This window comes from Prionailurus bengalensis, chromosome E1 (genome assembly GCF_016509475.1).
Source record: "Prionailurus bengalensis isolate Pbe53 chromosome E1, Fcat_Pben_1.1_paternal_pri, whole genome shotgun sequence".
NCBI lineage: Eukaryota > Metazoa > Chordata > Mammalia > Carnivora > Felidae > Prionailurus > Prionailurus bengalensis.
In genome coordinates this window covers 35882964-35907860 of record NC_057347.1, presented here as the reverse complement: position 1 = coordinate 35907860, position 24897 = coordinate 35882964, and the positions used below count along the sequence as shown (strand labels likewise).

Here is a 24897-nt window from a genome sequence, read left to right as displayed (position 1 = left end):
GGGGCGCCAACCGCCTGAGCTGGGTCCCCTCCTCCGCTCCTGCACTCGGTTCCGCTGCCCCTGCCCCTGATCTAGGACCAGAGCCAGCCCTAGAGCTATAGGATGACATCCTATGGCAGAGGAAGGTGGGGACAGAGCCTACGTACGGTCAACCCTGTGGTTTGACGGATGCGAAAACCCAGGCCCAGAGTGGGCCCCCCCCCCGACGTGTTCAAGGCCCCCCACTGTAAGTCAGCGCCTAGCCCACGTTTTTGTTGCCCAGCCCAGGGCCCTTTCTCCAACACCCCGTACCCTACTTCAAATGAAATCAAATCCACCCTTGGGCTAAGGACAGCCAGACTTTTTGCCAAAGTGTGGTTTGGCTAAATTAGTCAAATGCCAGGAAAACAGAATGGAAGGTTTCTAATAAAATCTGTCTCCACCGGCCGGGCAGGAGTGTTATAAGGGCTCACCCTCTGGTTCCACAAATCACCTGCACAACCTTGTTTGACATTTGCAGCCTGGCAGCAACAGGCACCCCCCCCCCCCCTCCCGCCCCCGCCACACACACACAATGGCATTTTCTTCTCCGGTACCTGGAAGGGTCAGAAATGCGCAGTGACCTGGTTTGCCCGGTGTTGCCCGTGTTGTTTTCCTCTACCTTTAAAAACTGGCCAGGGCTGGGAAAATGGGGATAGGAAATGGATTCGAATCTCCTGCTATCTTATACCTCAGCTTAGGGCTCTTGCATTCTACCCACGGCGAGTCTCAAACTGCGTCCCGTGATTATATTTAGACCTCCCTTCTTTCCCCGTCTTCATAGAGGGCTAATTTAGCTATTGTCCAAGCACAGCCAGAAGGCACAGTTTCAAACCACACCAAGGATGACCCTCTACTTAAAAGGCCCACATCAAAACTAGCGCCTCCCAGATCCCCGCCCTGCCCCCTGACAGTGCAGTGAGGAAATGGACAGCTGCCCGTGGCGTAAGTTGCAAGCCTTAGCTTGTCAAGACTTCCTTGGTCAACCCGGATCAAGGGTCAACCCCACAGGGGTAACTGCGAATGCTCAAAATCTAGATCACCTTCGGGGCGCCTGAGTGGCTCATTTGGTTAAGCGTCCGACTTCGGCTCAGGTCATGATCTCACGGTTGGTGAGTTCGAGCCCCGCGTCGGGCTCTGGGCTGACCGCTCGGAGCCTGGAGCCTGCTTCGGATTCTGTGTCTCCCTCTGCCCCTCCGCTGCTTGCACTCTGTCTCTCGCGTTGTCTCAGAAATAAATAAACATTAAAAAAAAAAAAAAAAGCTAGATCACCCTCAACGTGCATGTGGTTGAGGAAATCACTCGACCCTTCTAAGACATTCTTTGCCTTCATCCCCACGGTCTTGGAGAACCACTCCGTCTTCTCACCTGTTAGAGAAACGCCACCTCGTCTCACAGTGTGATGACTGACCTCAAAAATGCTTTCAGATGACCGATCTATACTCGCGGCAGGAAGGGAGGCACGTCCGAACCCCCAAATCCTTGTCATACCTGTGTGTATAATGTGTAAATCTAGTTCTGCGTCCCAGAGACCGGCTTGAGGGTTTACGAATCCTGGGTCTCTCACCTAATGCCTCTCAGCCACTAGGGCCCAGTCTTGGGAGTAAGACTGTGGTCGTCGCAGACTCTTAGATGGGGAAGCCACCTTCAGGATCCTTCTCATCCTGAAGCAAATTCATCATAATTACTTTGCATATCGAATACCTGCCATGGGTTACAGCTAGCGAGTATTCTCTTCACCCAGCCTTGCAGTCGGACTAGGAGACCAACAGGTCAGACGCTAATTATAAATAATGTGAGAAGTGTGACAGTCGTGGGCAGAGCGTAGGAGGGACGAGCTTGGGGAAGACCCCCATACGCAGAGGGGGTGATACTTGAGCTGGGTTTTGAAGGATGAATGGTTGGCCCAGGCAGGTGGGTTGGGATAGAGGCTGAGTTAGGAAAGGCAGTTTCCATTTCTTTCTCCCCTCGTAGGCACCGGAAGTATATATAGCCTGGCGAACCTGAGCATTGGGGTCTTGATTATTGGTGCCCAGACTCCCCGGTCCCTGCCATCCGGCATGGGGTGCTCAGAGGAGGCAAATGCCTTAATACAAGGCAACTTGCTGTGTTAAACATGCAACTGAGGAATAACTATCCAACAAAAATGAGGTTGGCACTTACTGCTTTTTTGGGGTCCGTCTGTATATTGCTTCCCTTCCTTTAAAATATGCAGAAATTCGGATTTTTGTATTATTTTTAAAGACTGGAATAAGAGACATACTACTATGCAAGCAAAGGGACGAGAAAGGGGTGCCAGACGGAGGTCCTGGGACTGACTTCCTGAGGGAAGGAGCCGCAGCGAGGCCGTGATCTTGGGATTCGCCAGAGTGGGTTCCCCCAGGTCCGTGGGGGTTTCAGATTCTCCATCCACGGTCTCCTGAGCCCCAGTCCCCAGCTCCCTCCCTGACCTGTCCCTAGGGTCTAAAATCCTGGATCAGAAAGAAGTGGAAAAACCCAAATCCTTTGAAAAGGGTCCTGTTCTTTCATTCAAGACAGTGGGTGTGAGTCCCGATAGAGCCAACCCAAACATGTCACATCATCCCCAAATACATAATGGCGTTCATTCTCCTTGTGGTAGGGATCTGGGCAGCAAGATGGGGCTCCCCACGGCGAGGGAGGTATATAAAGGAGTCTTAATTTGTAACTAGCTAATGTTTGACGTTCTAATTTTGTAGCTTTCCAGGCTGAGCATTATTTTGTGGTTTCAGATTGTCTGGGATATTATTTGCTAACCCAAGCCACCATCATTCACCTCAGCTGGCCTACATGCCTGTTCTTTATAAAAGTTCTGCTGCCCCGGGGCTTGCCTCGGGCGGGCATTTTCCCCGATGAGTTCACTGGACTTTCATCCACCACCGCGCTGGCCTCCAGCAACGCATACCCTCTCACCCGGGGCCCGGCGGGTGACCAAGCACAAACCCAGCCGTGAAATCAGCGCACCGGTCAAAGCCGCTCAGTGCCTTCCTAAACTGATTTTCACAAAGCCACAACCGGAGAGCAAGAAAAGTGATTTCCACATGCTGAATACCCACTGTTTCCATTTCTCGGTTCAATATTCCTGACCCCGGGGACTCTGACTGGTCAGTCTATCACTCCTCTGCTTCTGACCCCCTTGGTGTGGTCACTTCACACACGAGGGGCTGCTGGGGACTGTTCTCCTGCAGTCATCCCGTGGGGACCCCCGACCCCTCCCACCCCCAGCGTCAACACCTGCCCGTTTCCCCAGGGGCTGGGGGAACTGCCCAGCAAAAGTCTTCTTTGGCTTGACCTGTGCCCACCCACTCAGGTCGGCCACACTCCGTGGTTACCATTCCTGTTATCCACTGACGACACTACAAAATGTGACTTTACCCTCATTTGTGGTGATTAACCCTGCGCATCAGCACAGAATGCTAGGCTGCGGAGTTGTGGCCCTGAATAATTTCCCTCTTGCCTGGTCTCAGCTGCGACGTCAAGTTCATGTTAACGGACGGCGCACAACAGGTGCTTGGGACAGGTTAGCTGTGCTCTTAAGTTGGGTTCCTGGGAAACTGGTGATTTGGGACGAGGCTTACTGCCCACTCCATGACTCCTTTTTGTTTCTCGTTTTTCTTTTTTTTGGTTTGTTTTTTAAATAAACCCTCAGGGAGTGGGGCGCCTGGGCGGCTCAGTCGGTTAAGCCTCCGACTCGATTTCAGCTCAGGTCATGATCTCACGGTTTGTGAGTTCGAGCCCCACATCAGCTTCTGCGCTGATGGCCTGGAACCTGCTTGGGATTCTGTCTCCCTCTCTCTCTGTCCCTCCCCTGTTTGCTCTCTCTCAGTCTCAAAAATTAGGTAAAAATAAGACTTAAAAAAAAAAAAAACCCTCAGAGAGTGATGTTGGCACAGGCCCTGTATCATTCAGGGCTCTACCAGAGAAACTCACCAGGAGGAGAAACTCTATCTGTATCTTTCCCTCTGTATCTATCTGAGTCATCAATCTATCTGGGGATTTATTGCAACACACTGGCTTGCACTGCCATAGGGGCTAGCCAGACAAATCCAAAATCCATCAGGCAGGCCCTCAGGCTGACACTCTAAGGCAGGAGCGAATGCTACATACAGTCCATGGCAAAATTTCTTCTTCTGCAGGGAAACCTCAGTGTTGATCTGCAGGCCTTTCAACTGATTCGACGGGGCCCACCAAATTAACCAGGATAATCTCCTTTAGCGAAAGTTAACTGTAGATGCTAAATAACACCACAGCGACACCTAGATTAGCATGTGGCCGAACAAGGGTGCTATAGCCTAGCCGAGCTGGCACACAGGAGTAACCATCACAGACTCCGTGGCAGGAAAGGCAAACCCAAACTCGGAATATGTGTTGATTCCAGTCAGGATGAATTGTTGCTTCGTCCAGAGTGGAAGGGATCCAATCTAATCACCTTGATCTTTTTGAGGTGGTGCCGTATTAGGGGCATGGCACCGGTCTCTTACTGGCAGACTGGTTTGTAGCCGCTAGATGAGTCTTGGTGAGTGGATGCTCGTGCTATTTGACCCAGTTAATAGCTTTCGTGAGTTACTCCCATGGATCTCCACTCGCGCATCCATTGAGCGAGCACTGGGCTGACCAATGGCAGAGGCTGGTTAATGTCAAGCGGCCCCGTTATTCAGTCTACATCGTTGCCTAAGGGCATCTTCCATGGCGGATGCCCTCGGGGGGGGGCATTAATGTGTAATTCACCTCACATCTTATGCCGATTCCCACAGGCCCGTCCCCGTGTCTCTTCACCATGCCTCCTTGTCCCTGACCTTCCAAACTTTATTTCTCAACCCCCTGGCCAACCAGTCAAGCCATTTGCTGCGGTCCATGTCTCTGGTATATTCTTACCTTGGGCCACTTTTCTTTCCACACGTAGCGAATGTCCAGGGACACTGCCAGAGCTCTGCCCACCGGGGGTTTCCCTCACGGCTGTTTTTCGGGACCCCCCCCCCCCCAGAGTAGGACTGTAGTGCAGCCAAAGTCTGTTCCCAGCTGGCATCCAGCAAGACGATCCATCTGCAAACCAAGCTCTGCGTTTTTTCCCCTCTGCCTTCAGATGATCGTAAAGGACCCTCCACCAGCGCCCCCCACCCTTGCTCCCTTGGGGCCACCATACACGCAAGCCAGAGGAGAGGCACCAGGGTAAGAGTGGTGGACCGCACGGGGAGGGGGCCGGGCCACGAGTTTGGACAGCTTCCTCGTATGTCTTACTTGTGCCCCCTTGCTTTTGCTCAAGTGCACTCCTGGGTGTACTCTTTGCATCTCAGAGTGCTGCTTAGGCCCACGGGACATGACACACGGAGCTCACGAGGGAAAGTTCTGGCTGCGTGAATCTTGATGGCCATGGTCAGGTGTTCTGTGCCTACCAGGATCCAGCATTCCAGAAGCTGTTTTGCAAGTGGTTTATGATGATCTTACACAGATAGCATGGGCCACGGTCTGCATCATTCTCCTGATGCGGCCTGCCATGACCTCCACACGGTTTCTTCATCGAAACTGCTAATGTCATCGTTGTCTGGCCCTTACCTGCCCGGGATCATGGGACCTCTACGCATTTTACGGTGGGTCGTGGCAGGTGCTTGAATCTTCTCAACGGTTATTTCCCACCCCACCCCCCCCTGAGTACATGTGTCTCAGCAAAGCCTCCAAATACTTGCCACTTGTCACCCACGCCGTCTGACGAACAGGATGTCACCATTGTCGTGGAGCACGGTGATACTCTTCGGGATGTCACAAACGTCCCTTTGGAGGGTGGGGTGGGGAGGCGACACAGGAGGAGGGTGGGGGGAATTAGAGCACGACGTATATACTTGTACCCATCTAAACGGATGTGGATTTTTCCTGATGCGCCTTGCAGGGAGGGAAAAGGAAGCATTCTCCAGACCGGTGGCCGTGTCATTCAGTGTCCGCCCGGATGCCACAGCTGCATGGCACTTTCAGTGGACCTACGACTTGTTGAGTTTATAGTGGTCCAGTTGGGTCTCCGAGGCTCTGTCTGGTTTTCGCAGGGGCCAGACTGGGGAATTTAACGAGGCTGTGATGGAGATCACCGCTCCTGGCATGTTGTGCTAATCAATCACCTCCACAGCTCTGCCATCACTCCCCCCACTTCCGGCCCCAAATCTGACGCGGCCACTCACTATGATAATTGAACTCACTTGCTGCTGATGTTTGCTACCATCTGGCCTCTATTATGCAAGGATCCCGTCATCCCCATCGCTGTTCGGGAGTCGCCTCCAACCCCATGGGACCCCACATCCCTCGATCCAAGCCCCATCACCCCGTCCCGGCTCCTATCAGTACATGTTGGCCGTGTCTATGCAACTTCAGGATACAGAGCCCACACCAGGCGGGGTCCAATCAGGAGACAGAAGCCACACAGTGATTTGAACAGGGCACGTTTAATACGCAAATAAGGACGTATGACAGGGAACTGGAGTAACGAAGGGTTGGCCGGTAAAACACGACGAGAACTCGGAGGTGTATGGGACTAGCAGATGTAAGGACCAGCCGCTACCCCTAATGCTGAGACAGGGCCCTCAAGAGGCTTCCCTGCGGCGGAGACCTAGATCTCATTAAGAGGACGCAGTCATGGCTCATCGGATGGCAGGAAAGTTGTTGGGCTGGGCAACGGGTCTCACTGGCAATTTGTCCAGCGGAACTCGCCAAAATCTCCCCTCTCGGGTGCCTGGGAAATCTGTGCATGAGGAGGTATGTCACAGGAGGTGGTCCACTCTAAAAGTGCCTCGGGGGGGAGTGCTGGGGAAGGCTGCTGGCCTCCGGGGGCTGCTGACGGCAGGGTCCTAGGACCAGACAATGGACCAGCTGCCCACGCCCCAGAAGCCAGAGCCGGAGAAGCTGCAGGAACCTGCCAGAAGTTCCACCGTAGAACTGGGAAGGAGAACCCGTCTTCCCCTGCAAAGTTTCTCCACGGCCCTCTAGTGACAAAGCTTGACCTTGCGCCAACTGGCAAAGGTGAGCTGTGTGTAAAGGGTTCGGATCCATTTTTACAGAGCGGGGAATGAACTGCAGATTTGGAGCTAAGAGGTCACAAGGTGACAACGGGCATCGTCCTTTTCTTCCGTTAGCAAGGCCGGCACTTCCCTAGCTAGGCTGTGACCGGCCTGGTGGCCAGGAGAAGGGGTGGGGTAGACCCAGAGAGGGGTGAGGCAGAGGCCTCCGCATCTTCTTTAAGCAAGAGGGGAGCACTGGCCTCTTACTGGGAGGCAGGGGGCACTTCTGCAGTCCCAGAGGGTTAAAGGGGATCTGGAACTTATAGGACCCCGATGTCTCCATTACAAAGCTCAGGGGTCCCACCCCTTCCCAACCAGGCCCCTGATGATGGTCTCAGTGGATAAGAATTCAACTTTATCTGGAGCCCTTTTCTTAAAGTTTATTTATTATTTATTTTAAGACAGGCGGGGAGGAGCAGAGAGAGAGAGAGAGAGAGAGAGAGGGAGAACGAGACAGAATCCCAAGCTGTCAGCTCAGAGCCCACCGCGGGGCTCGAACTCACAAACTGTGCGATCGTGGCCCGAGCCAAAGTCTGACGCTTAACCGACTGAGCCACCCAGGTGGCCCTGGAGCTCTGCTGCTTTTATACTTAAGTCTTGGGCCTGATCTTCAGGTTTTCTGCTTTCAGGCTGCAGGAGATGAGAGTTGGTCCTTATGTTGTTGCCAAGGCAGTTCGTGCCTGACTGCTGACACCACAAGCAGCTGCTTAAAACACCACCCATTGGGGCGCCTGGGTGGCGCAGTCGGTTAAGAGTCCGACTTCAGCCAGGTCACGATCTCGCGGTCGCGGTCCGTGAGTTCGAGCCCCGCGTCAGGCTCTGGGCTGATGGCTCGGAGCCTGGAGCCTGTTTCCGATTCTGTGTCTCCCTCTCTCTCTGCCCCTCCCCCGTTCATGCTCTGTCTCTCTCTGTCCCAAAAATAAATAAACGTTGAAAAAAAAAATTAAAAAAAAAAAAAACACCACCCATTTATTAACACTCGCTTCCGTAGGTTAGGAGTCTGGACAGGGCTGGACTGGGGTCTTCTCAGGGTCAACTGTGCCAGGGAACATAACATGATCATGGGAGCAGAAATTCCTCATACTAACGGTTTCAGGGATCAGGGTGGAGAATCGGGGGGAGGGGGCTGTTTTAGAATTCTGCCTACCCACGGTCTGCAGATTCACAGCTCTCCCAAAGGCAAAATACATTCACCCCCTTCCAGGTTTCCAAGAGTCTCGTCCTATCGTAGCATCAGTTCAAAGTCCAAAATGCCATGTAAGTATCATCGGCTCCAAAGTCCAAACTTGCATCATCGAAATGAAATACACATGGATTCCCCGAGTACAACTCATTCAGGACAGCTTCTGGGCGCCATTCCTCTCTGCCTACGGACCCGTGAACCTAAGGAATTTAGGTTACGTGCCCCCAACGCTCCCAACATACGTGGCGAGACAGGCAAAAAACGACCGTTATGTTCTGGTTCGAAACGAGGAAATGTCGCCGGTCCAATGGAGCAAACTCTTACAGGTTTCAAGGCCATGGGATTAACCCTTCCAAGGCTCTAGACTCTGCCTCTGGGCTCTCGGATGTCCCCTCTGAGTCACTCTGCCTTTCTCGTGAAAGATGGCACAAGTTTGCAGCTGAGAAGTGCTATCAACCTGCTTCCTGTCAGTAACACTTGGGGAACCCAAAGGCTTCTTTCATTTTCTACCGTCTCTTTCAATCTATCCTCGTGAGGTTTCTCCAGACACAAACTTTTCTTTTTTTTTTTTTTTTTTTTTAATTTTTTTTTTTAACATTTATTTATTTTTGAGACAGAGAGAGACAGAGCATGAACGGGGGAGGGGCAGAGAGAGAGGGAGACACAGAATCGGAAACAGGCTCCAGGCTCTGAGCCATCAGCCCAGAGCCCGACGCGGGGCTCGAACTCGCTGACCGCGAGATCGTGACCTGGCTGAAGTCGGACGCTTAACCGACTGCGCCACCCAGGCGCCCCAGACACAAACTTTTCAAGAACTTGTGGGCTTTGCACGGCATGCACGGGGATCCACTCCATTAGCCAAAAGGCTCTCCCACGGGTCTTTCGGGGACAGTCCCTTCTCTATATCTGCCTTCTGCCAGGATGGGTAAGGAACAGTACACAACCTAAGCTTCCTAGAGCTCCCCTGGTTTGACTGCGGCTATGAAGAATACCCCTGATATAGACTGAATTGTGTCCTCCCACCCCTGAAATTCACATGTTGAAATCCTGCCTCCCGGCCCCCCAGAATGTGACTTTATTTGGAAACAGGGTTGCTGCAGAAGTGATTAGTTAAGATGAGGTCAACCTGGCGTAGGGTGGGCTCATAATCCAATAGGCCAGGTGTCCTCACAAAAGCGGGAAAGCTGGACCCAGACCCACACAGGGGAGCGCCGTGTGATGGACGCAGAGGTGGGTGATGCTTCTACAAGCCAAGGAATGCCAAAGATTGCCGGCAACCCACCCGAAGCCAGAAGAGAGGCTCGGAACAGATGCTTGGCTTCAACCCCACTGACACTTTGATCTCGGTTTAGTAGCCGAGATGGTACATTTTTACCGTATAAGCCATCCAGTTTGCCACACTTTGTGATGGAAACCCTAGCCAGCTGGTACAACCCTTGATCTCCTGTGACTCTGGATCTTTCTCAAGTCTCAGCAAAAACATTGCAGAGATATACACCGAACTTTTTTCTGCCCTGCCTCCAGTGCCAATCGTGTGTCCCTCACTTCCTTCCGAGTCCTGACCAGCAGTGTCTTCAAGTCCAGGCTCCAGGGTGCAGCCCAGGAAACATCGTGAACGGTATTCCGAGAGCCTTGCGTGGGGACCGGTGGTAGCTATACTCGAGAGACCTACCCTTTGACTCTGGCACCCCGATCTTGAAACCATCCCCTATAAAAGCACAAATGACGAACAGATATTTATTGCGGCACTGTTTTATTTTATTTTTTGTTGTTTATTTCGAGAGAGACAGAGACAGGGCGAGCAGGGGAGGGGCAGAGAGAGGGAGAATCCCAAGCAGGCTCTACACTGTCAGTGCAGAGCCTGACATGGGGCTGGAACTCACGAACTCATGAGACCATGACCTGAGATCACGAGATCATGAGGTCATGACCCATGAAATCAAGAGTCAGATGCTTAACCGACTGAGCCACCCAGGCGCCCCGGGTTGGATCTTTAACATACCTCTGAACCAACCAGTCCCTGGATGTGGGCTGTGCTTGGGGAAGGGGAGGACGAATGACTTTTGGGGAGGTGGCTCTCTTCGGTTGAGAACAGTTCCTGGGGAGACCTTCAGATGAGAACTGTTGGCACAAACACTCTCGAGCCTCAACCCTGAAAGGGGGGAGCATCTGGGTGGCAGACCACAGCACCCACTTCAGTTCTTGTCTTCTGTAACTCCTCATAGCTAATATGTGTGCTTTGTATTGTCTATTGCTGCATAATAAACGACTCCCAAACTTCGTAACGTAAAGCAGCAATTTGTCAGCCCGTAGTCTCTGTGGGTCACGAAACGGAGCTCGGCTTAGATGAGGATCTCTGGCTCAGGGGCTGTCATGAGGTCATCAGGCTGCTGGCTTGGGCTACGGTCACCTGGAGATTGCCGTGGCTGGCGAGCCCACTTCCAAGCTCACTCGTGTGGCTGTTGGCAGGCCCCAGAAGACCACTTCCAAGTTCACTCACATGGTTGCTAGTAAGCTTCCCGTTCCTGGCCACGTCCTCCATAGGCTGCCTGTGTTTTCACGACGAGGTAGCAGCTGGTTGGAGAGAGGCCACGCCCAGTCTTTTTGTAACTAATCTTGGAAGTGACCTCATATCCCTGTGCTCATCTTCTACTCCGTAGAAGTCAGTCACCAAATCCAGCCCAACCAAAGGGGAGGGGACTACACTGAGCGTGAATACCTGGAGGTGGGGGTCACTGGGGCCACCTCGGAGCTGCCTGTCCCAAACGCCACCTGCCAAGCACTGAGCTGAGCCTTCTACCTGCTGCTTTGTTGAATCTCACCATCACCTTAAGGGAGATGTTACGAATGTCCTCATTCGCAGACGTGGAACCGGGCTCAGAGTGGTTAAATAACTTGCTCACGGCCACACGGATCACTGCGTGGGCGACAAAAGATTGAGCCCAGGGTCTCCCGTGAACAAGCCTGTGTGGCCCTTTTACTTACTACAAGGTCTCCCTCAGTAGCATCTCCAGAAGGATCCAAGTTGTTGCAGGGACCGAGGCTGAGATGTACCGGTCAGGGCTCTAAGGCCGAGCGTTCCCTCACTCGGGGAGTTCAGGAATGAGGCTGGGAACACAGACCAGCAGCAGGCCAGAAGACCGGCCGGAGGGGAATTCTGAAATGTCGGTGAAATCAGCTGTGGACATGAGGAAACCCTCCTTCCTTCCCGGTTCGTAGCTGCTAAGTATGGACTGGAAATAGAGACAGCAGGAATCGAAAAACAAATGAGCTAAAACCATTATTCAGCCATGGCCAAAAAAGGTTAAGCTTCTTGCATAAGGGACTAGGCAAAGCAACAAGCTCTTAGTAACTGCTTGACCTAAATCTGAGGGCTGTTCCGGGTTATCGACTGCTCTGTAACCAACCACCCCAAATCTCAGTGGCTGATTGTAACAGTAGTTCACTTCTAGCGATGCTTTGGGTTGGCTGGGCAGTTACCCTGCTCCTAGGCGTGCATTTCACTTTCACTAGAAGGGCAGCTGAGTCGAAGGGTCTGCCATGTCCCCGCCCGCGGGTCTGGAGCCTTGGCAGGGCGGGCTGGGACCTCTGTCTCCACACAGCCACCACTGGGTGGTACAACCCAAGCTTCCTCATGGGGGTGGTCGGGTTCCAAGAAAATGTAGGCAGACGCCGCAAGACTTCTTGAAGCACAGGCTCCGGGACTCGCACACCTTTTTTGCCATTCTACTGGTCCAAGCAGTGACAAGCCCAGACTGGAGAGTGGTGGGAATGGCCACGCCACTTACTGGGAGCTTACTGGGAGGAAGGTCGGGGGACGCACGGGCGTGAGACGCGTCCGGGGTCGTTATCATTCCCAGTGACGACGGAGGTCTTGAAAGGGAGTTTATGTTTAAATTGCGGGGAGGTACAGTTGACCCTCGAATGTGGGCTTGAACTGCGGGTGTCCACTCATAACGGGGGTGTTTTGGAAACAGCACAGGACTGCCCACGTATTTTCCTCTTCCTTATGATTTTCCTAATGAATTTTTTCCTCTAGCTTACTTGATTGTGAGAATACAGTAAAAAATACACAGAACATGCAAAATATGTGTTGATCGGCTGTTTCTGTTATTGGTAAGGCTTCCAGTAAAACACAAGGCTGTTAGTAGTTAAGTTTGGGGGGAGTCCAGAGTTACACCTGGAGTTTTGACTGCACAGGGGGTCAGCACCCATAAACCCCATGTTGTTTGAGGGTCATCTGTAGCTCTAGTTGCCCTGGTCCTCGCAGTGGGTTACAGGCCCCATGAGAAAGGACCGCAATGTGCCTGTGATGTGAACTATCTCCACCGCAGGGCACTGGAACGGGTGATCTGTGTAGGGAGCATCAGAGTTGGGACCTAGTCAGAAATAGAAACACGTTAGACTTAAAATGCTGGAACTTTCAGCTACCACAACCTGATTCTACATGAAAGTGAATTCAGGCTGTAGTTGGAATAAAAGAATATACATATACGGTGCTTTAGAACAAGATTCTTTGGACTACAGGTAGGACTTATTCATGGGTCTTAAAATTAATTAAGCTGTTTATGACTGGCATTTAAAAAATAGAAAACATCAAAGTACAGCACATACAAAGATATTTTTCTTGAATTTTTAATTTCCTTCTGTTGGATTAGCTAGGTAATGAGAACATACATTTTTTATTAAGGGTCCCAAAGGGTGAAAGCTGCTGAGTTAGTATATATTGAGGCAGGGGAGTATCTACTCTATATCCATGAAAAAAATGTGTGTTAACCTCAGTCTCTCATCAGAGTTACATGCTAGAAAGCAAGTATGGTAATTCTATGATTTGGACAGTTTTGTTCCATTCTGAGAAGTATTAAATAGAGGGGACTTGAACAAGGAGATTTTTTTAAAAATTTTTTTTTTAGTCTTTTTTTTTTTTTTAATTTTTTTTTCAATGTTTATTTTTGGGACAGAGAGAGACAGAGCATGAACGGGGGAGGGGCAGAGAGAGAGGGAGACACAGAATCAGAAACAGGCTCCAGGCTCTGAGCCATCAGCCCAGAGCCTGACGCGGGGCTCGAACTCACAGACCGCAAGATCGTGACCTGGCTGAAGTCGGACGCTTAACCGACTGCGCCACCCAGGCGCCCCCTAGTCTTATTTTTGAGAGAGAGAGAGAGAGAGAGAGAGAGAGAGCGCGTGTGAGCAGGGGAGGAGCAGAGAGAGAGGGAGACACAGAATCCGAAGCAGGCTCCAGCCTCTGAGCTGTCAGCACAGAACCCGACGCGGGGCTGGAACTCACGAACTGTGAGATCATGACCTGAGCTGAAGTCGGACGCTTAACCGACTGAGCCACCCAGGCGCCCCAGAACAAGGGGATTTCTTTTCTACCTCCTTAGCTCCCTTGCTGCAGTCCTTGAAAGGAACCAAACTGGGTGGACCCTGAGCTGGAAAAGAATGTGACAGAAAACAGGTGATCTTCCAGTGGACAGTGGAAAACAGTCCTGAGGACCAGCCTCACCCAGCATCTCACCGCCTGACATGGTCTTCGATAATCACTGGTCTCTTGAGTGTCCTCCACTTGGACAGGGTCCACGAGAGCAGGGACCCTGTCCTGCTCACTGCTTGAATTCCCAGTGGCTACATTAGCGCCCAGCACAGACTAGGCACTCAATAAACATCTGTGGAATAAACAAATGGGTGAATGAATGAATGAATGAATGGGAGGGGCCTGAAGAGGGCCCTCATCCCGAGCGCCATATTTTAAATCCTTGCTTTTCCCTGAAGGTACTTACTTCGTAAGCTGTTTCCATCCGGGCTTGGTTTTCCCCAGACTGGTTCAGATCTTGGCCACGATTCTTTCCTCAAATACTGCGTTCGAGGATATGATCAGATTATTGTTCAGCTGGACAGAGTAAGTGTTACTGAAACCGATCAGCAAGGAGTCGGGGCGGTGGGGGAGGGGCTGGCAGACGAGGATGAGAATGAATCACTTTAACTCTGGCCATGGGCCTTGAAAACGCATCATCCCTCATACGGGGGGCGGGGGGGGGTTGTACAGTTTGTGAGCTGGGCGGGACTGACCACTGATGACAGCAGGTCAGGGCTGTTCATTTCACAGAAAAAAAAAAAAAAAAGAATTCACTGGACAAGGAGACCTCAGGATGTTGTTGACTGAGGAGGAGGAAGGAATGAAAGACACACAACGGATGTGGCTACTTTTTTTTTTTTTTTTTTTTTTTTTTTTTTTTACTTTGAACATTAGCATTAAGTTTGTTACCGTACACATCCAAAGGCCCAGCATGTCGGAAATATCATGAAGTGGCACACCTTATACCAGAGTCTCGCAAAGAATAAAATAGACAATGCTACATCGAGTGGTTAAAAATACACACACAAAAAGTAGTTTTAACAGTCTATAAATTTTTTATACTTAAAATCATGATTGAGTGGAAATTAAAAAGTGCATTTCAATTGCTAAAAAAATAATATTGGTAGAGTTCACACAAGGCGGGGGTGGGGGGTGGGGGGTGGGAAATCAGTACATTGAGGGATGTGACAGGATGCCGGAAAGGAGACGACTCAGGGAAGCTGGGCTAGCTTGGAGGTTCAGGGGGGAGTTGGGCTCCGCCTCGCTGCAGCACCCCGGGGCCAAGAGCCCTCCTCTCTGCAGGCTCTTTCCCATCTGAAGGGATCCTGTCCCGCCGACCTGTCACCACCCCGACTGAAAGACTTCTCTAAACTTCTTTGCAGCAAGAGAGGTACCTGCCCTACGTGAGTCCCAACTTGACCTTCAATTGCGTCTTCGCAGAGGTAGGAGAGGGCCACTGCCCCCTTCTGAACTTGACACAAGTACCCCAGCCGCGTGGCCTTGAGCCTCGGGAGCTGGCGGGCGGAACAGGGACCAAGCAGCTTCTGTTCTGTCAAACTCCTTTGGACAAATGTTCAACATTCAACTTTGTAAACCTAATGCTAAACAACTCCTGGCAAGCAAACTGGATTTTCTTTTAAGAAATGAGGAAAAGTGCAAGTGATTTCAGTACTGGCGGGGCGGGGCGGGGCGGGGGGGAGGGGTAACAAAAATAAAACCCAGCAAGTTACTTCTGGCCACCTGTTACCTAAACCAATCAATCACAGCTCGTTTCGCTTTTTGTCAAGTGTAGGAGTGGGTCAGCCTGGGCCGGGGTTCGGGGCAGGAGCCAGGCAGAGATCTGGTCAGAAGGGAAGGCAAGGCGGCTCTAGGCGCAGGCGCCCCCAGCTCTACGGGGTAAACAGTGCCGTGCGGGGCTTTGCCCTGGGCTGTCACTGACCGGCCCACGGTGGGGCAGATGCCGCCATGAGTACGAAACTCCTGGTCAGAGAGCGGAAGGGGGTCAGCAGCCCTAGGACAAGTCACTGACAGAGGGAACACAGACTGAATCCTAACCTGGAGAGGGACCTCCCAGGGGTCAGGATGTAGGGTCCGAGGCCGAGGACTTGCTTGCTGGTGTAACAGACATCCACTGGAGCCCAGCAGAGAAGCATTTCCTCGTTCGTCCTCCAGAGTCTCCCCCTACCCCCACCCCGCTGCTCTTGTGCCTCTCAGAGATGTGATCGCCCTGTGCTGGTGGTGGCATTTGTAAGGAAGAAGTAAGGAGGGCTGCCTTCCTGCTCTGCACAACCGGGCCCCCATGGGATGGTCCTGGCTTTCAATCTCCGGGCACCATTGTTTGAAGCGGCTAATTAAGCTGCCTGACCCCACTCTTCAATCTTTGTTTGCATCCTGAAGGCTGAGTAACTACTGGACTTTGTAATAAGGGAAAATGTCTTCAAAACAAAGATCTATAAATAAGCACTGAGCCAAGAGAGGACAGTCTGCAAGAGACTTAAAAGCACGCTCTTTCTTCCGAAGGTGGAGAATAAGGACGCCGAAGTACTTTGTTGCTCCCTTGTGGACAGAGCCGGTACTGCTCATGGGGTAGAATCACACAGCCCTTGCCGAGACATGAATACAATGCATATTTGAACTTATGGAAGATTGAGAAGAATCCGTCGGATTTTCAGAGGCTGCAGACCTATCCTTTGGGATACAACATTAGAAGGAAACACCAAAATTATGCTACACAGTCTCTTTCTTTCCCACTTTTGGAAAGACCTAGTGAGTTGGCTAACCAAGGACAGAAAGGCTATTTCTAAGACTGTTAAGAGACTCTGAAAGGATCAGCTATTTCCCACCGACTTTCAAATGCAATTACACACAGCCTCGAGTCCTACGCAGGCTGTGATGTGACGTCTCTGTCTCTGCCTTTCTGAGCACACGGTCCCTTTTCACCTGGAAAAGACAGGCAGGGAGGAAGCTGCGTTCGTTCAGCGGAGCTGGACATTCAGAAACCACCTGATTCTTTGGCACATCCCCGTCAGAGAGAGGCTCCCTGGCTGGTCAAAACCAGCAAATGCAAGTACTCCATTTCCTTCTGACGTGAAGCGAAATTCACCGCCCCTGCCCCTTCTTGCCACGTCCCCACTCTCCACTTGTACCCCAGGGTGCTTTCAAGTAACTTGTAACATCCCTGATCTCACCAGAGAAGCTCAAATAGCGTGAAAGGAACCTGCGACCAGAAGGTGGAGGGGACGCTTCTCAGGGACAAGGGCCCTTCGCTAACTTGCGCCAAACGTCTCCCATCACTGAAGACATGACCGAGCCGGCGGTCCGTCTCAGGGATGTGGCTGCTCCGCGTGGGAACCCGCCGTGGCTCTCCCCAACCTGGGGTATGTGTGGCCTGTGACTCCCAAGGGAAGCCACGCATGTCGAAGTGGTTACTTTAGGGAGCCGGTTACAATACAAGAGGCCAACTTCTAGGTCAATCGTGGGGACCATCGAGGAAAACGTTAAGCGAAAAGCCCTTGAAACGAGGAAACTCTTTTGATACTTAATTCCATATACATCTACTTTTTGCATTCTGTGAGCTGGCCTTCCAATTCCAAACGGCCCGGGAGGCCTTCAGAGGTCTTGAATCCCTTCATTTTCGAACGTAACCAATCCTCACAAGTTTGCACCGTCTCACCAACGACATACGGTCGCCAGACAAAAAAGGGCGAGGAGTTCATTAACAGCTGCCTTCACAGACTCCCACTTGGTGTGGCTCTTAGTCTTGAAAACCTGAGTTATTAGTATGATCAGCTTTAAGGAAAGGGACATGGCAACTTAGGTCGGAAAGGAAAAAATTTTGACTAAGACCAAAATACTCCACTTAGCAGACTTCGTTCCCTTACAAAAAGAGAAAGGAAAACGCAACCGAGTTTCCTCGTCGTAAAGAGTTCTAGTTGTTTTCGGTGTGGGAGGAGAACCGAACAGGGAGCAAGGGACCCGCACAACACCGCGCACGTCAGCTTTGGCTGGGAAAGATCGGCCCGTTGTTAACAATGGTTTAGCGATAAGGTGCTCGGATCACACGGAGAACGTACTGCAGCCCCCTTATGATTCCATCCTTCATATGTTATGCATCAGTCATACTTTAAGAGTTAATTAGATGAGAGCCAGCGGAAGAGAAAGGAACTGGACGTTTCTGAGGGACAGGCGGATGAGATAGGCATCAATGAAGGGCTGCTGATAAACCCAGAGAGCAAGTTTGAAGTAATTTGACTACACTAAAATGATGGGTACGATCTTCCGGAATGTTCCTGGAAGAGAGAGAGGGCAACGCAGGAGCAGGACGCAGCAACAGCAGCACTCGGGGTCCCTTAATCAGAAAAGCGGGGGGGGGGGGGGAGGGTGCCGTTTGGCAAGACCATGATGAGAAGGAGCTGTTCAAAAGAGGTGCTCGGTGACCTTTACTTCTAAAGGAACACCTAGTTTCCGGTGAGAGGAAAAGCCAATGAGGGGTAAGGGTAAAATCTTCCATCATTAGAGATGTTAATGCGTCAAGACGCAAGACAGAAGCGAAAGCGTGAAGTGGGATCTAAAAGCGACCTAGGGAAACAGAACAGGGAGAGGTTCAAAGTTCACATCCAAGGTTTCAGCTAGTTTGCAGGGCCAGACCAACTAGGGCAAGGGTGGCTTCCAACACTCAGCAGAAGGAGATATTCAGAGGTAGGATTCGGACCAGGAGAAGAATGTTCCAGGATGCTGGCTTTTTTGAAGGCACTCGGGAACGGAGTGAGAGAGCGTGAAGAAGCTTCAGAGAGACAATGGGGGATTCGGGAGAGGTGTGCACTCACGGATCTGTCACAAGGAAATAAAAACCACCGCAGGAACACTGTGACAATACACATTCCATCGAGTGACCCACAGAATAACAAGGTAGTAGAGATCCACTTTGTTAAGTAGTTTCTTACAACAAGATAGCTTCGACACAGGGAGTCAGAGAGAGAAGTCTGTTTTCTGGAGCTGCCTCTCGGCCGAACAGTTTTGACCGAGATCAAGAATTCGGTAAGTGGTACGCGATCTGGTTCTTTAAGCGAATTTCCTGAAGCTAAGGCTTCAAAGCTGGGACGACCGAGGAGTCTGCTTTTCCTTTGCGTCTTGCAAAACCGATCCTCTAGGACAAAAAGGTCCGGTCACAAAGTCTATAAAAAGTCGGGAGAGTATAAAAGTACAGCGTTATGAAAGGGGACATACTGATGGCAACTTTTATGGCTTCCATAGAAAGTGGAGAGAGGATCTCTGGTTTGCTTTATCGAGGTAGCGTCCAGGGCTGGAAGGCCATCATCATTTAAGTACAAATGCTACGGATGACCGAAGCAGGGTGGTAATGTTCCTATTGCATAAGAATGCCACTAACTCCAGTGGCTAATGACCTTTCATTCCTGAAAAAAAAAGATCTTTTGGGGGGAATTTCCTATCCGGACTTAGGCAACGGGCGATTAAAACCCGGTATTTACTTGTTCAATCGTATAGTCTGAGGAATTCCAAGCGGGCTGGGTTTTGTCGTGGTAGAACAGCTGATACACTTCTTACATGGAACGTATCCCCTTTTCCACTAAGTACTTCCCACAGTCTAGAACAGCATGGAAATGTGCATCGTGTGGATCGGCGATGTAGTACGAATTGTCTCTTCCAGGCAGTAGCTCACACAGAAGTTTCTCTAACTTTTTTTTTTTTTTTTTTTTTTGGTACAGTAAAATCCGACCCACCATTCTGCTTCATTGACTGAAATCCGCAAGGTAGGGTAAATAAATATCATCGGCAACAGATTTTTATTTCTGCTCAACCTTCTCAAAATTTCAAACTTCCAGGGAGATAAAAAATTAAACGAAACGCACATATCCACGTAACAAACGTAAGGACTGAAAAAAAATTTCGAGAAGTAGAAAATTCGAAGTTGACAAGCATCTCTTTAGCGTGTTTCGCCTTCGGTCAGTACACTAGGGGCAGTCGAGGTACAGGGAGCATTCTGGCCACAATGAAAAGGTGCTTCCAGCAAATGTAGTTTTTTTAATTTTTATTTAAAAAAAAATCTTTTTTTAATGTTTACTTATTTCTGAGACAGAGAGAGACAGAGCATGAGTGGGGAAGGGGCAGAGAGAGAGGGAGACACAGAATCGGAAGCAGGCTCCAGGCTCCGAGCTGTCAGCACAGAGCCCGATGCAAGGCTCGAACTCACAAACCGTGAGATCACGACCTGAGCCGAAGTCGGTCACTCAACCGACTGAGCCACCCAGGGGCCCCTCAGCAAATGTAGTTTTTAGAAAGACAACCATGGTAATGCCGTCCTCCGCCATTGATTTAGAACAATGAATGTAAGTGATAGACCGTGAAAAGACACGTGGCTGATTTGCGAAGATTTCTTTGAACTACAGTAATGTCTTAGGTGGAGACTCCCTGCTCGCTACAAATAAGAATCAAATCACAAATAGATGTGGAAATGAAGCCACGTGCCTTTCAACTGCTCCCCTTGTTTTCTTCACTCCAATTAAAACGTCTAACTCAGTCTGAGTCTCCCTGACTCCATTTGAGAAAGCAGCAAGCAGCCTTTCATTAAGGCTAAGGAAGAGTTTATATCTGAATGATAAATCTATGAGATAAGAAATGGGGGGGCGGGAGGCAATGTCAACTCAAGAAAGTCCTTGGGAAGTTTCCTCCAGTAAGCCTTTAACCCTACCAAAGAAAGAAACAAGCCTTTGAAGCCAGTGAAATTAAGTAATGGGAAACAGCCTCAATTGGGTATCGCTAGGACGCTGAAAGGTGGCCTTTGTTGTCTTAGCAGACTAAGGACAGATGAGGGCTAAGGACTCAAACTCCTCCGTGGTTCTTTTCTTCGTAAACAGATAGCAAACGGGCATGAAGTTCTGAAGAAGTCACGGGGTGCTGTACTGTAGGCTGGAGGGAACACACAGGATGCAACTTTTCCCTTAGTGAAGGACCCCAATCAAATTTCCAACCCTGAGTTGGAGTCTGAAGCATGTTAAACCTGACGCACATATATGTTTAAGGCTTAATCCTGCAGTTCTCATATTCAGAAGCATTAACGTCGTGAATATTATTTAATGCATCTCACTGTTTATGTGTAACATGACACTGATAAGGAATCGTTACGTGCTGAGCAGTTTTCCTGAAGACTACAAACCCCGAGTCAAGGAAGGTATACCCATCTAGGGGGAAAAACAGTTAGAAGTTTCCAGATTGTTCCACAGTACATTTCACTATGAACGGTGTCGTGTGACAATGCTGATTCAAAAGACAAAACAAAAACAAATCCTTTTTTGCTTCTGTTAAGGGTGGTGGTGATTATTTGCTTCATACTGGTTTTCCTATGTAAGTAGGTATTTTCTTATGGCTATATTCACTTGAATGAAAAATCAAATATGACGACCTGAATTTTTCAGTGTATCATTATAGTACACTTCATAAAATGGTTGATTTAATGGTCTCAAGTCTAGAATTCAGAATTGCTACCGAATACCGTAAATTTGTTTAGAATAAAATAAGGTACCAGAACCAATTAAGCTGCGATTTACATCTTTTAAAAAACCATCTTAATATCATAGGCTTGGCCATTAAATAACGGTATGTCTACATAAAGGTGTAGATCCACCCAGAAACTTGTCATGGGAGGTAAAGGAGACTGTGGAGTAAGTAAGGGGACGCAGCCACGAAAGAAATGACAATCACAAACAAGAAATTAATTTTCCTTATTGGTCTGGGTACCTGGGTGTCCGAAAAATGCACGCCAATATTTAAAATAACATTCTTTAGAAATTACATCCAAAAACAGGAAGAAAAGTAGGTCTTGAGATACTTTTCTGCCCCGTTCCAAAATCTTCCTATGCTCATTACAGAAGGCAAAAGGCAATAATCAGAAGGAAAAAATGAGGAAATTTTAAACCAAAAAAGCTAACAGAGAATGTGGTATTTTAAAAAGAGGGACTTGACCTCCATCAAGAGTTCCAAATTTTCCTACCACAGAGCTAATCAGCCAGAAAAGTGCTTGAAGTATATCTGCACATTTAATATTAAAAGTTAAAAAATAAATAAAAGCCAGGGTTCTTATTTAGGCAATGATCTAAGAGCCCGAGGCAGTGGGGGGGGTGGGGGAGGAACTGAAGAAATGTCAAGATTAAAAAATAGAGGGAGAGAGAGAAAGAAAGCAGACCTAGCTTTGGAACTCAGTTCTCTGAAACATACATACATATATATATATATATATATATATATATATATATATATATATAAAAGTTTTAGCTGTACAGAGTCTGGAGAAATTTGATCAGTTAAGTATGAGCAGTATGTTAGCCCTTCTATTCAGACTTTCCTATATAAGCTCCTGAATGATCGTGCTCTTTCGAAACTTCCCAAATTTGAAAAAGTAACCCATCTAAAAGGTGGTTAGAGATGTTCCCCTCACCACCTGGGAACACCGCTGTCTGTCGCGTAATTATCTGCAGAGAACAGGGCAGCAAAACATAGGCAGTTTTCTTTCCCTCGCTACCATTTAAACTGTGTTAGAACAGCTCAAAGTTGTGGCTGGATCCACAGCTGAACGGACATTTTAAAAACTCACAGTCAAATCTGTCCTCATCCAAACTTCTCAGCTACTGTCAGCAACATCATTCATGCTTGTGATTTTAGTGTACTATTTCGTATTTTCCTAACAATTCTAGGAAAATACAGCAGCCTCGAAACGAGCAGCGTCTCGTGAGACTTCCATTTGGTTGTGCCATCGGCTGGACACAAACAAGCCCTGGGGAAAGTGAGACGCAGACGTGAGGGAGAATGATTCTCCATCACTTCCTCCTCCTGACGGTGAACAGCTTGACTCCGATTTTTCGAACATGCAAGCGTGAGGGGACGTCCCTGGAAAGGGTCCAGCTCCCTGCAAATCACCCCACTTAGCGCAGGGACCAAATGGAATCCTCCCGCTTCATGCGGTAACCAAACGAAACGAAACACGGAGGACAGGAGCGTGTCAACGAGCCCGACAGACGGATGCTTGAGTGTGAAGCAGAGATTTAAGAACTGCCAAGGGCTTACGCCAAGTTCTGAAAGCAAGACCTCATTCTGCAGTGACCTGGTGTCTGGAGACCCTCCCGGATGCATCTAGTCTCTGAAGCACCTTTGAGTTGTACGGACGTAAGAATAACTTTGAACTATAGAAGTTATATGCGTCTTTAAGAATCACATTTTGATGATTATAAAAATTTTTTTTCTATTTTACAACACAGGCCCAGCTACACTGAAAAAATTACACCGCTTGTTGAAATACGTTTCATTTTAGAAACAGACTACTAAAGAAGTCTATACAAAAACTCTAAAATAATTTCTGTAGTAAAATAGAGTGCGTTAGGAGAGCTACACAAAGAAGAACATTTCTGTCTTTCTCTATAATGCTTGATATACTGTGAAACACGGCCGGCTCGATTCGGAGGCCAGCGCCAAAAGCTGAAAAGAACTGGTTACGATACACAGTGATACAATGAATGCTCTGGATTAATCTCACAGCCTTCCCGATTAGTACAAAGGAAGCCGGGCCTGTCCCCTCTTTGAGGAGAAGCCCGGGATAGAAAAGCAAAAGCATACCTCATCAGCTGATATGAAATTATAAAATTCCACAAGTCTGAGTATTCGAAATTTATAAAAGTCCACCAGAAAATGCAAGCGAATTGGGCTTTAGTTCGGTGGTTCCCCTGGTTTAGATGACAGTTCCCTCCGGGAGCGCAAGGCGGTCTTCTCGTTCATTCCCTTGGATGTGTCGATCCCCCAAGACAATGACACAGCTCTTGGTGGAGGCTGAGGAGAGTCTGGCAGCTACAGAAATGCCCACCAGCTCCCTTTCTGCAAACTCACACACGGGCACACAGCTCGTGGAGAACACACTTAAGGAGATGGATGTTAGTGATGCTGTGCTGAACTGTTCTTTTCTGCCAGGTGCCGCAGAAAGTTGTCCTCACCCTGGCCTCGGTGATTTAAAGGCTCGCTCTTAAAGAGAGCTGGGGGCGGCGGGAGGTGCGGGACCGGAGGGATAGGAAGGTGGTGCGGGTGGTGAGGGTGTGGGTGGATGTGGAGGTGTGAGAAAGGGTGCGGGATGGGCCGCGGGGGGAGAGTGCTCGCGGGGCTCATACTGATCGGGGGCGTGGGCGTTGTGGGTGTGTTCGCCACGCAAGGAACTGGGGTGGCCGGGGAGGTCGTGAGTGGGATCTGGACAGCAGGCGGCACGTTCACGGGGCTGGTCACCCGAAAGCACTTCTCCTTGTGGGCCTTAAGCATGTTGGAGAAGCGAAACCGCTGGCCACACACATCACACGGATAGGGCTTCTCGCCTGTGTGCGTTCTGCGGTGCCTCTTCATGTTGGGGCGGCTGGTGAAGCTTTTGCCACAGATTTCACAGATAAAGGGTTTCTCTCCTGAGATGAACACAGACACAAGAAAACGATTAACATACTAGGCGGTAATTACGTGCTCACGCTAGCCCTCGCACTCAACAAGGAGATCACCACCACGTCGCTCCCGTACGGCATGTTATTATAGCCTAAGAGGCGTTAAGAGAGTCTCCCCAAGTTGGGGCTTCACAAGTAAGAGCGGATAGGAGGAAAATTTGCATGCAACCTACCATCTGGGCTTGGTTAAAAAAACAAAAACAACATCAACCCCCCCCCCCCCCCAAAAAAAATCTACGGTAGTGATCCTTCACATCCGACGCGAAGAACCGTTTAAATCGTTTTCCTGTGCTCAAAGCAGCTAAGGCCGCGGACGCGTCTCTGCCTCTAACATTTAGGCAAGTTAATCTGTTAGCAATTTCTGAATTCCAACCAGAAGAAAGGCTGCTGAAAACATCCTGGGGAGCGCATAAGTCGCTTCGTGTCTACTCGCGCGGGATCCTTAGCATGTGGCTTACTTTTTGGTATTGGACTTGGAAAATACTGGGTGGCTCGCCCCACCCCGGGGAACCCCCGCTGCCGTGGCTCCCGGGGGAGAGCTCCTGGCATTTTTGCAGACAACTTCTTCATCACGTGGGACCGCCTGGCCCACCCGAAGAGCCCACGGCGTTCCCGGTGCCAGCCCACTAAATGCTCCCAAGAGATTCTATGAAAACTGTCCCTACATCATTTCCAAACGTCCATGCGTGTGTGTGGGGGGGTGTGGGGGTGCTGAGAGGGGGTCCTGGCCCTGGATGAGAAGCATAGGGCCGATGAGTCAAAAAGGAAACAAAATTGGGGCACCTGGGTGGCTCAGTC

The 24897-nt window shown here is 49.8% G+C and overlaps 1 protein-coding gene across 2 annotated transcripts in view; it reads right to left on the bottom strand.

The window, feature by feature from the left end:
* Window positions 1–17706: 17706 nt before the first annotated feature.
* The window catches only part of ZNF652 (zinc finger protein 652), a 58098-nt gene continuing 50907 nt past the window's right edge, over window positions 17707–24897 (bottom strand). For both annotated transcript variants that reach the window (XM_043584131.1, XM_043584132.1), the window contains exon 6: window positions 17707–24066. In XM_043584131.1, coding sequence (XP_043440066.1) covers window positions 23555–24066 — 512 coding nt within the window. In that variant the 3' untranslated portion in view covers window positions 17707–23554. The remainder of the gene's footprint in view (window positions 24067–24897) is intronic.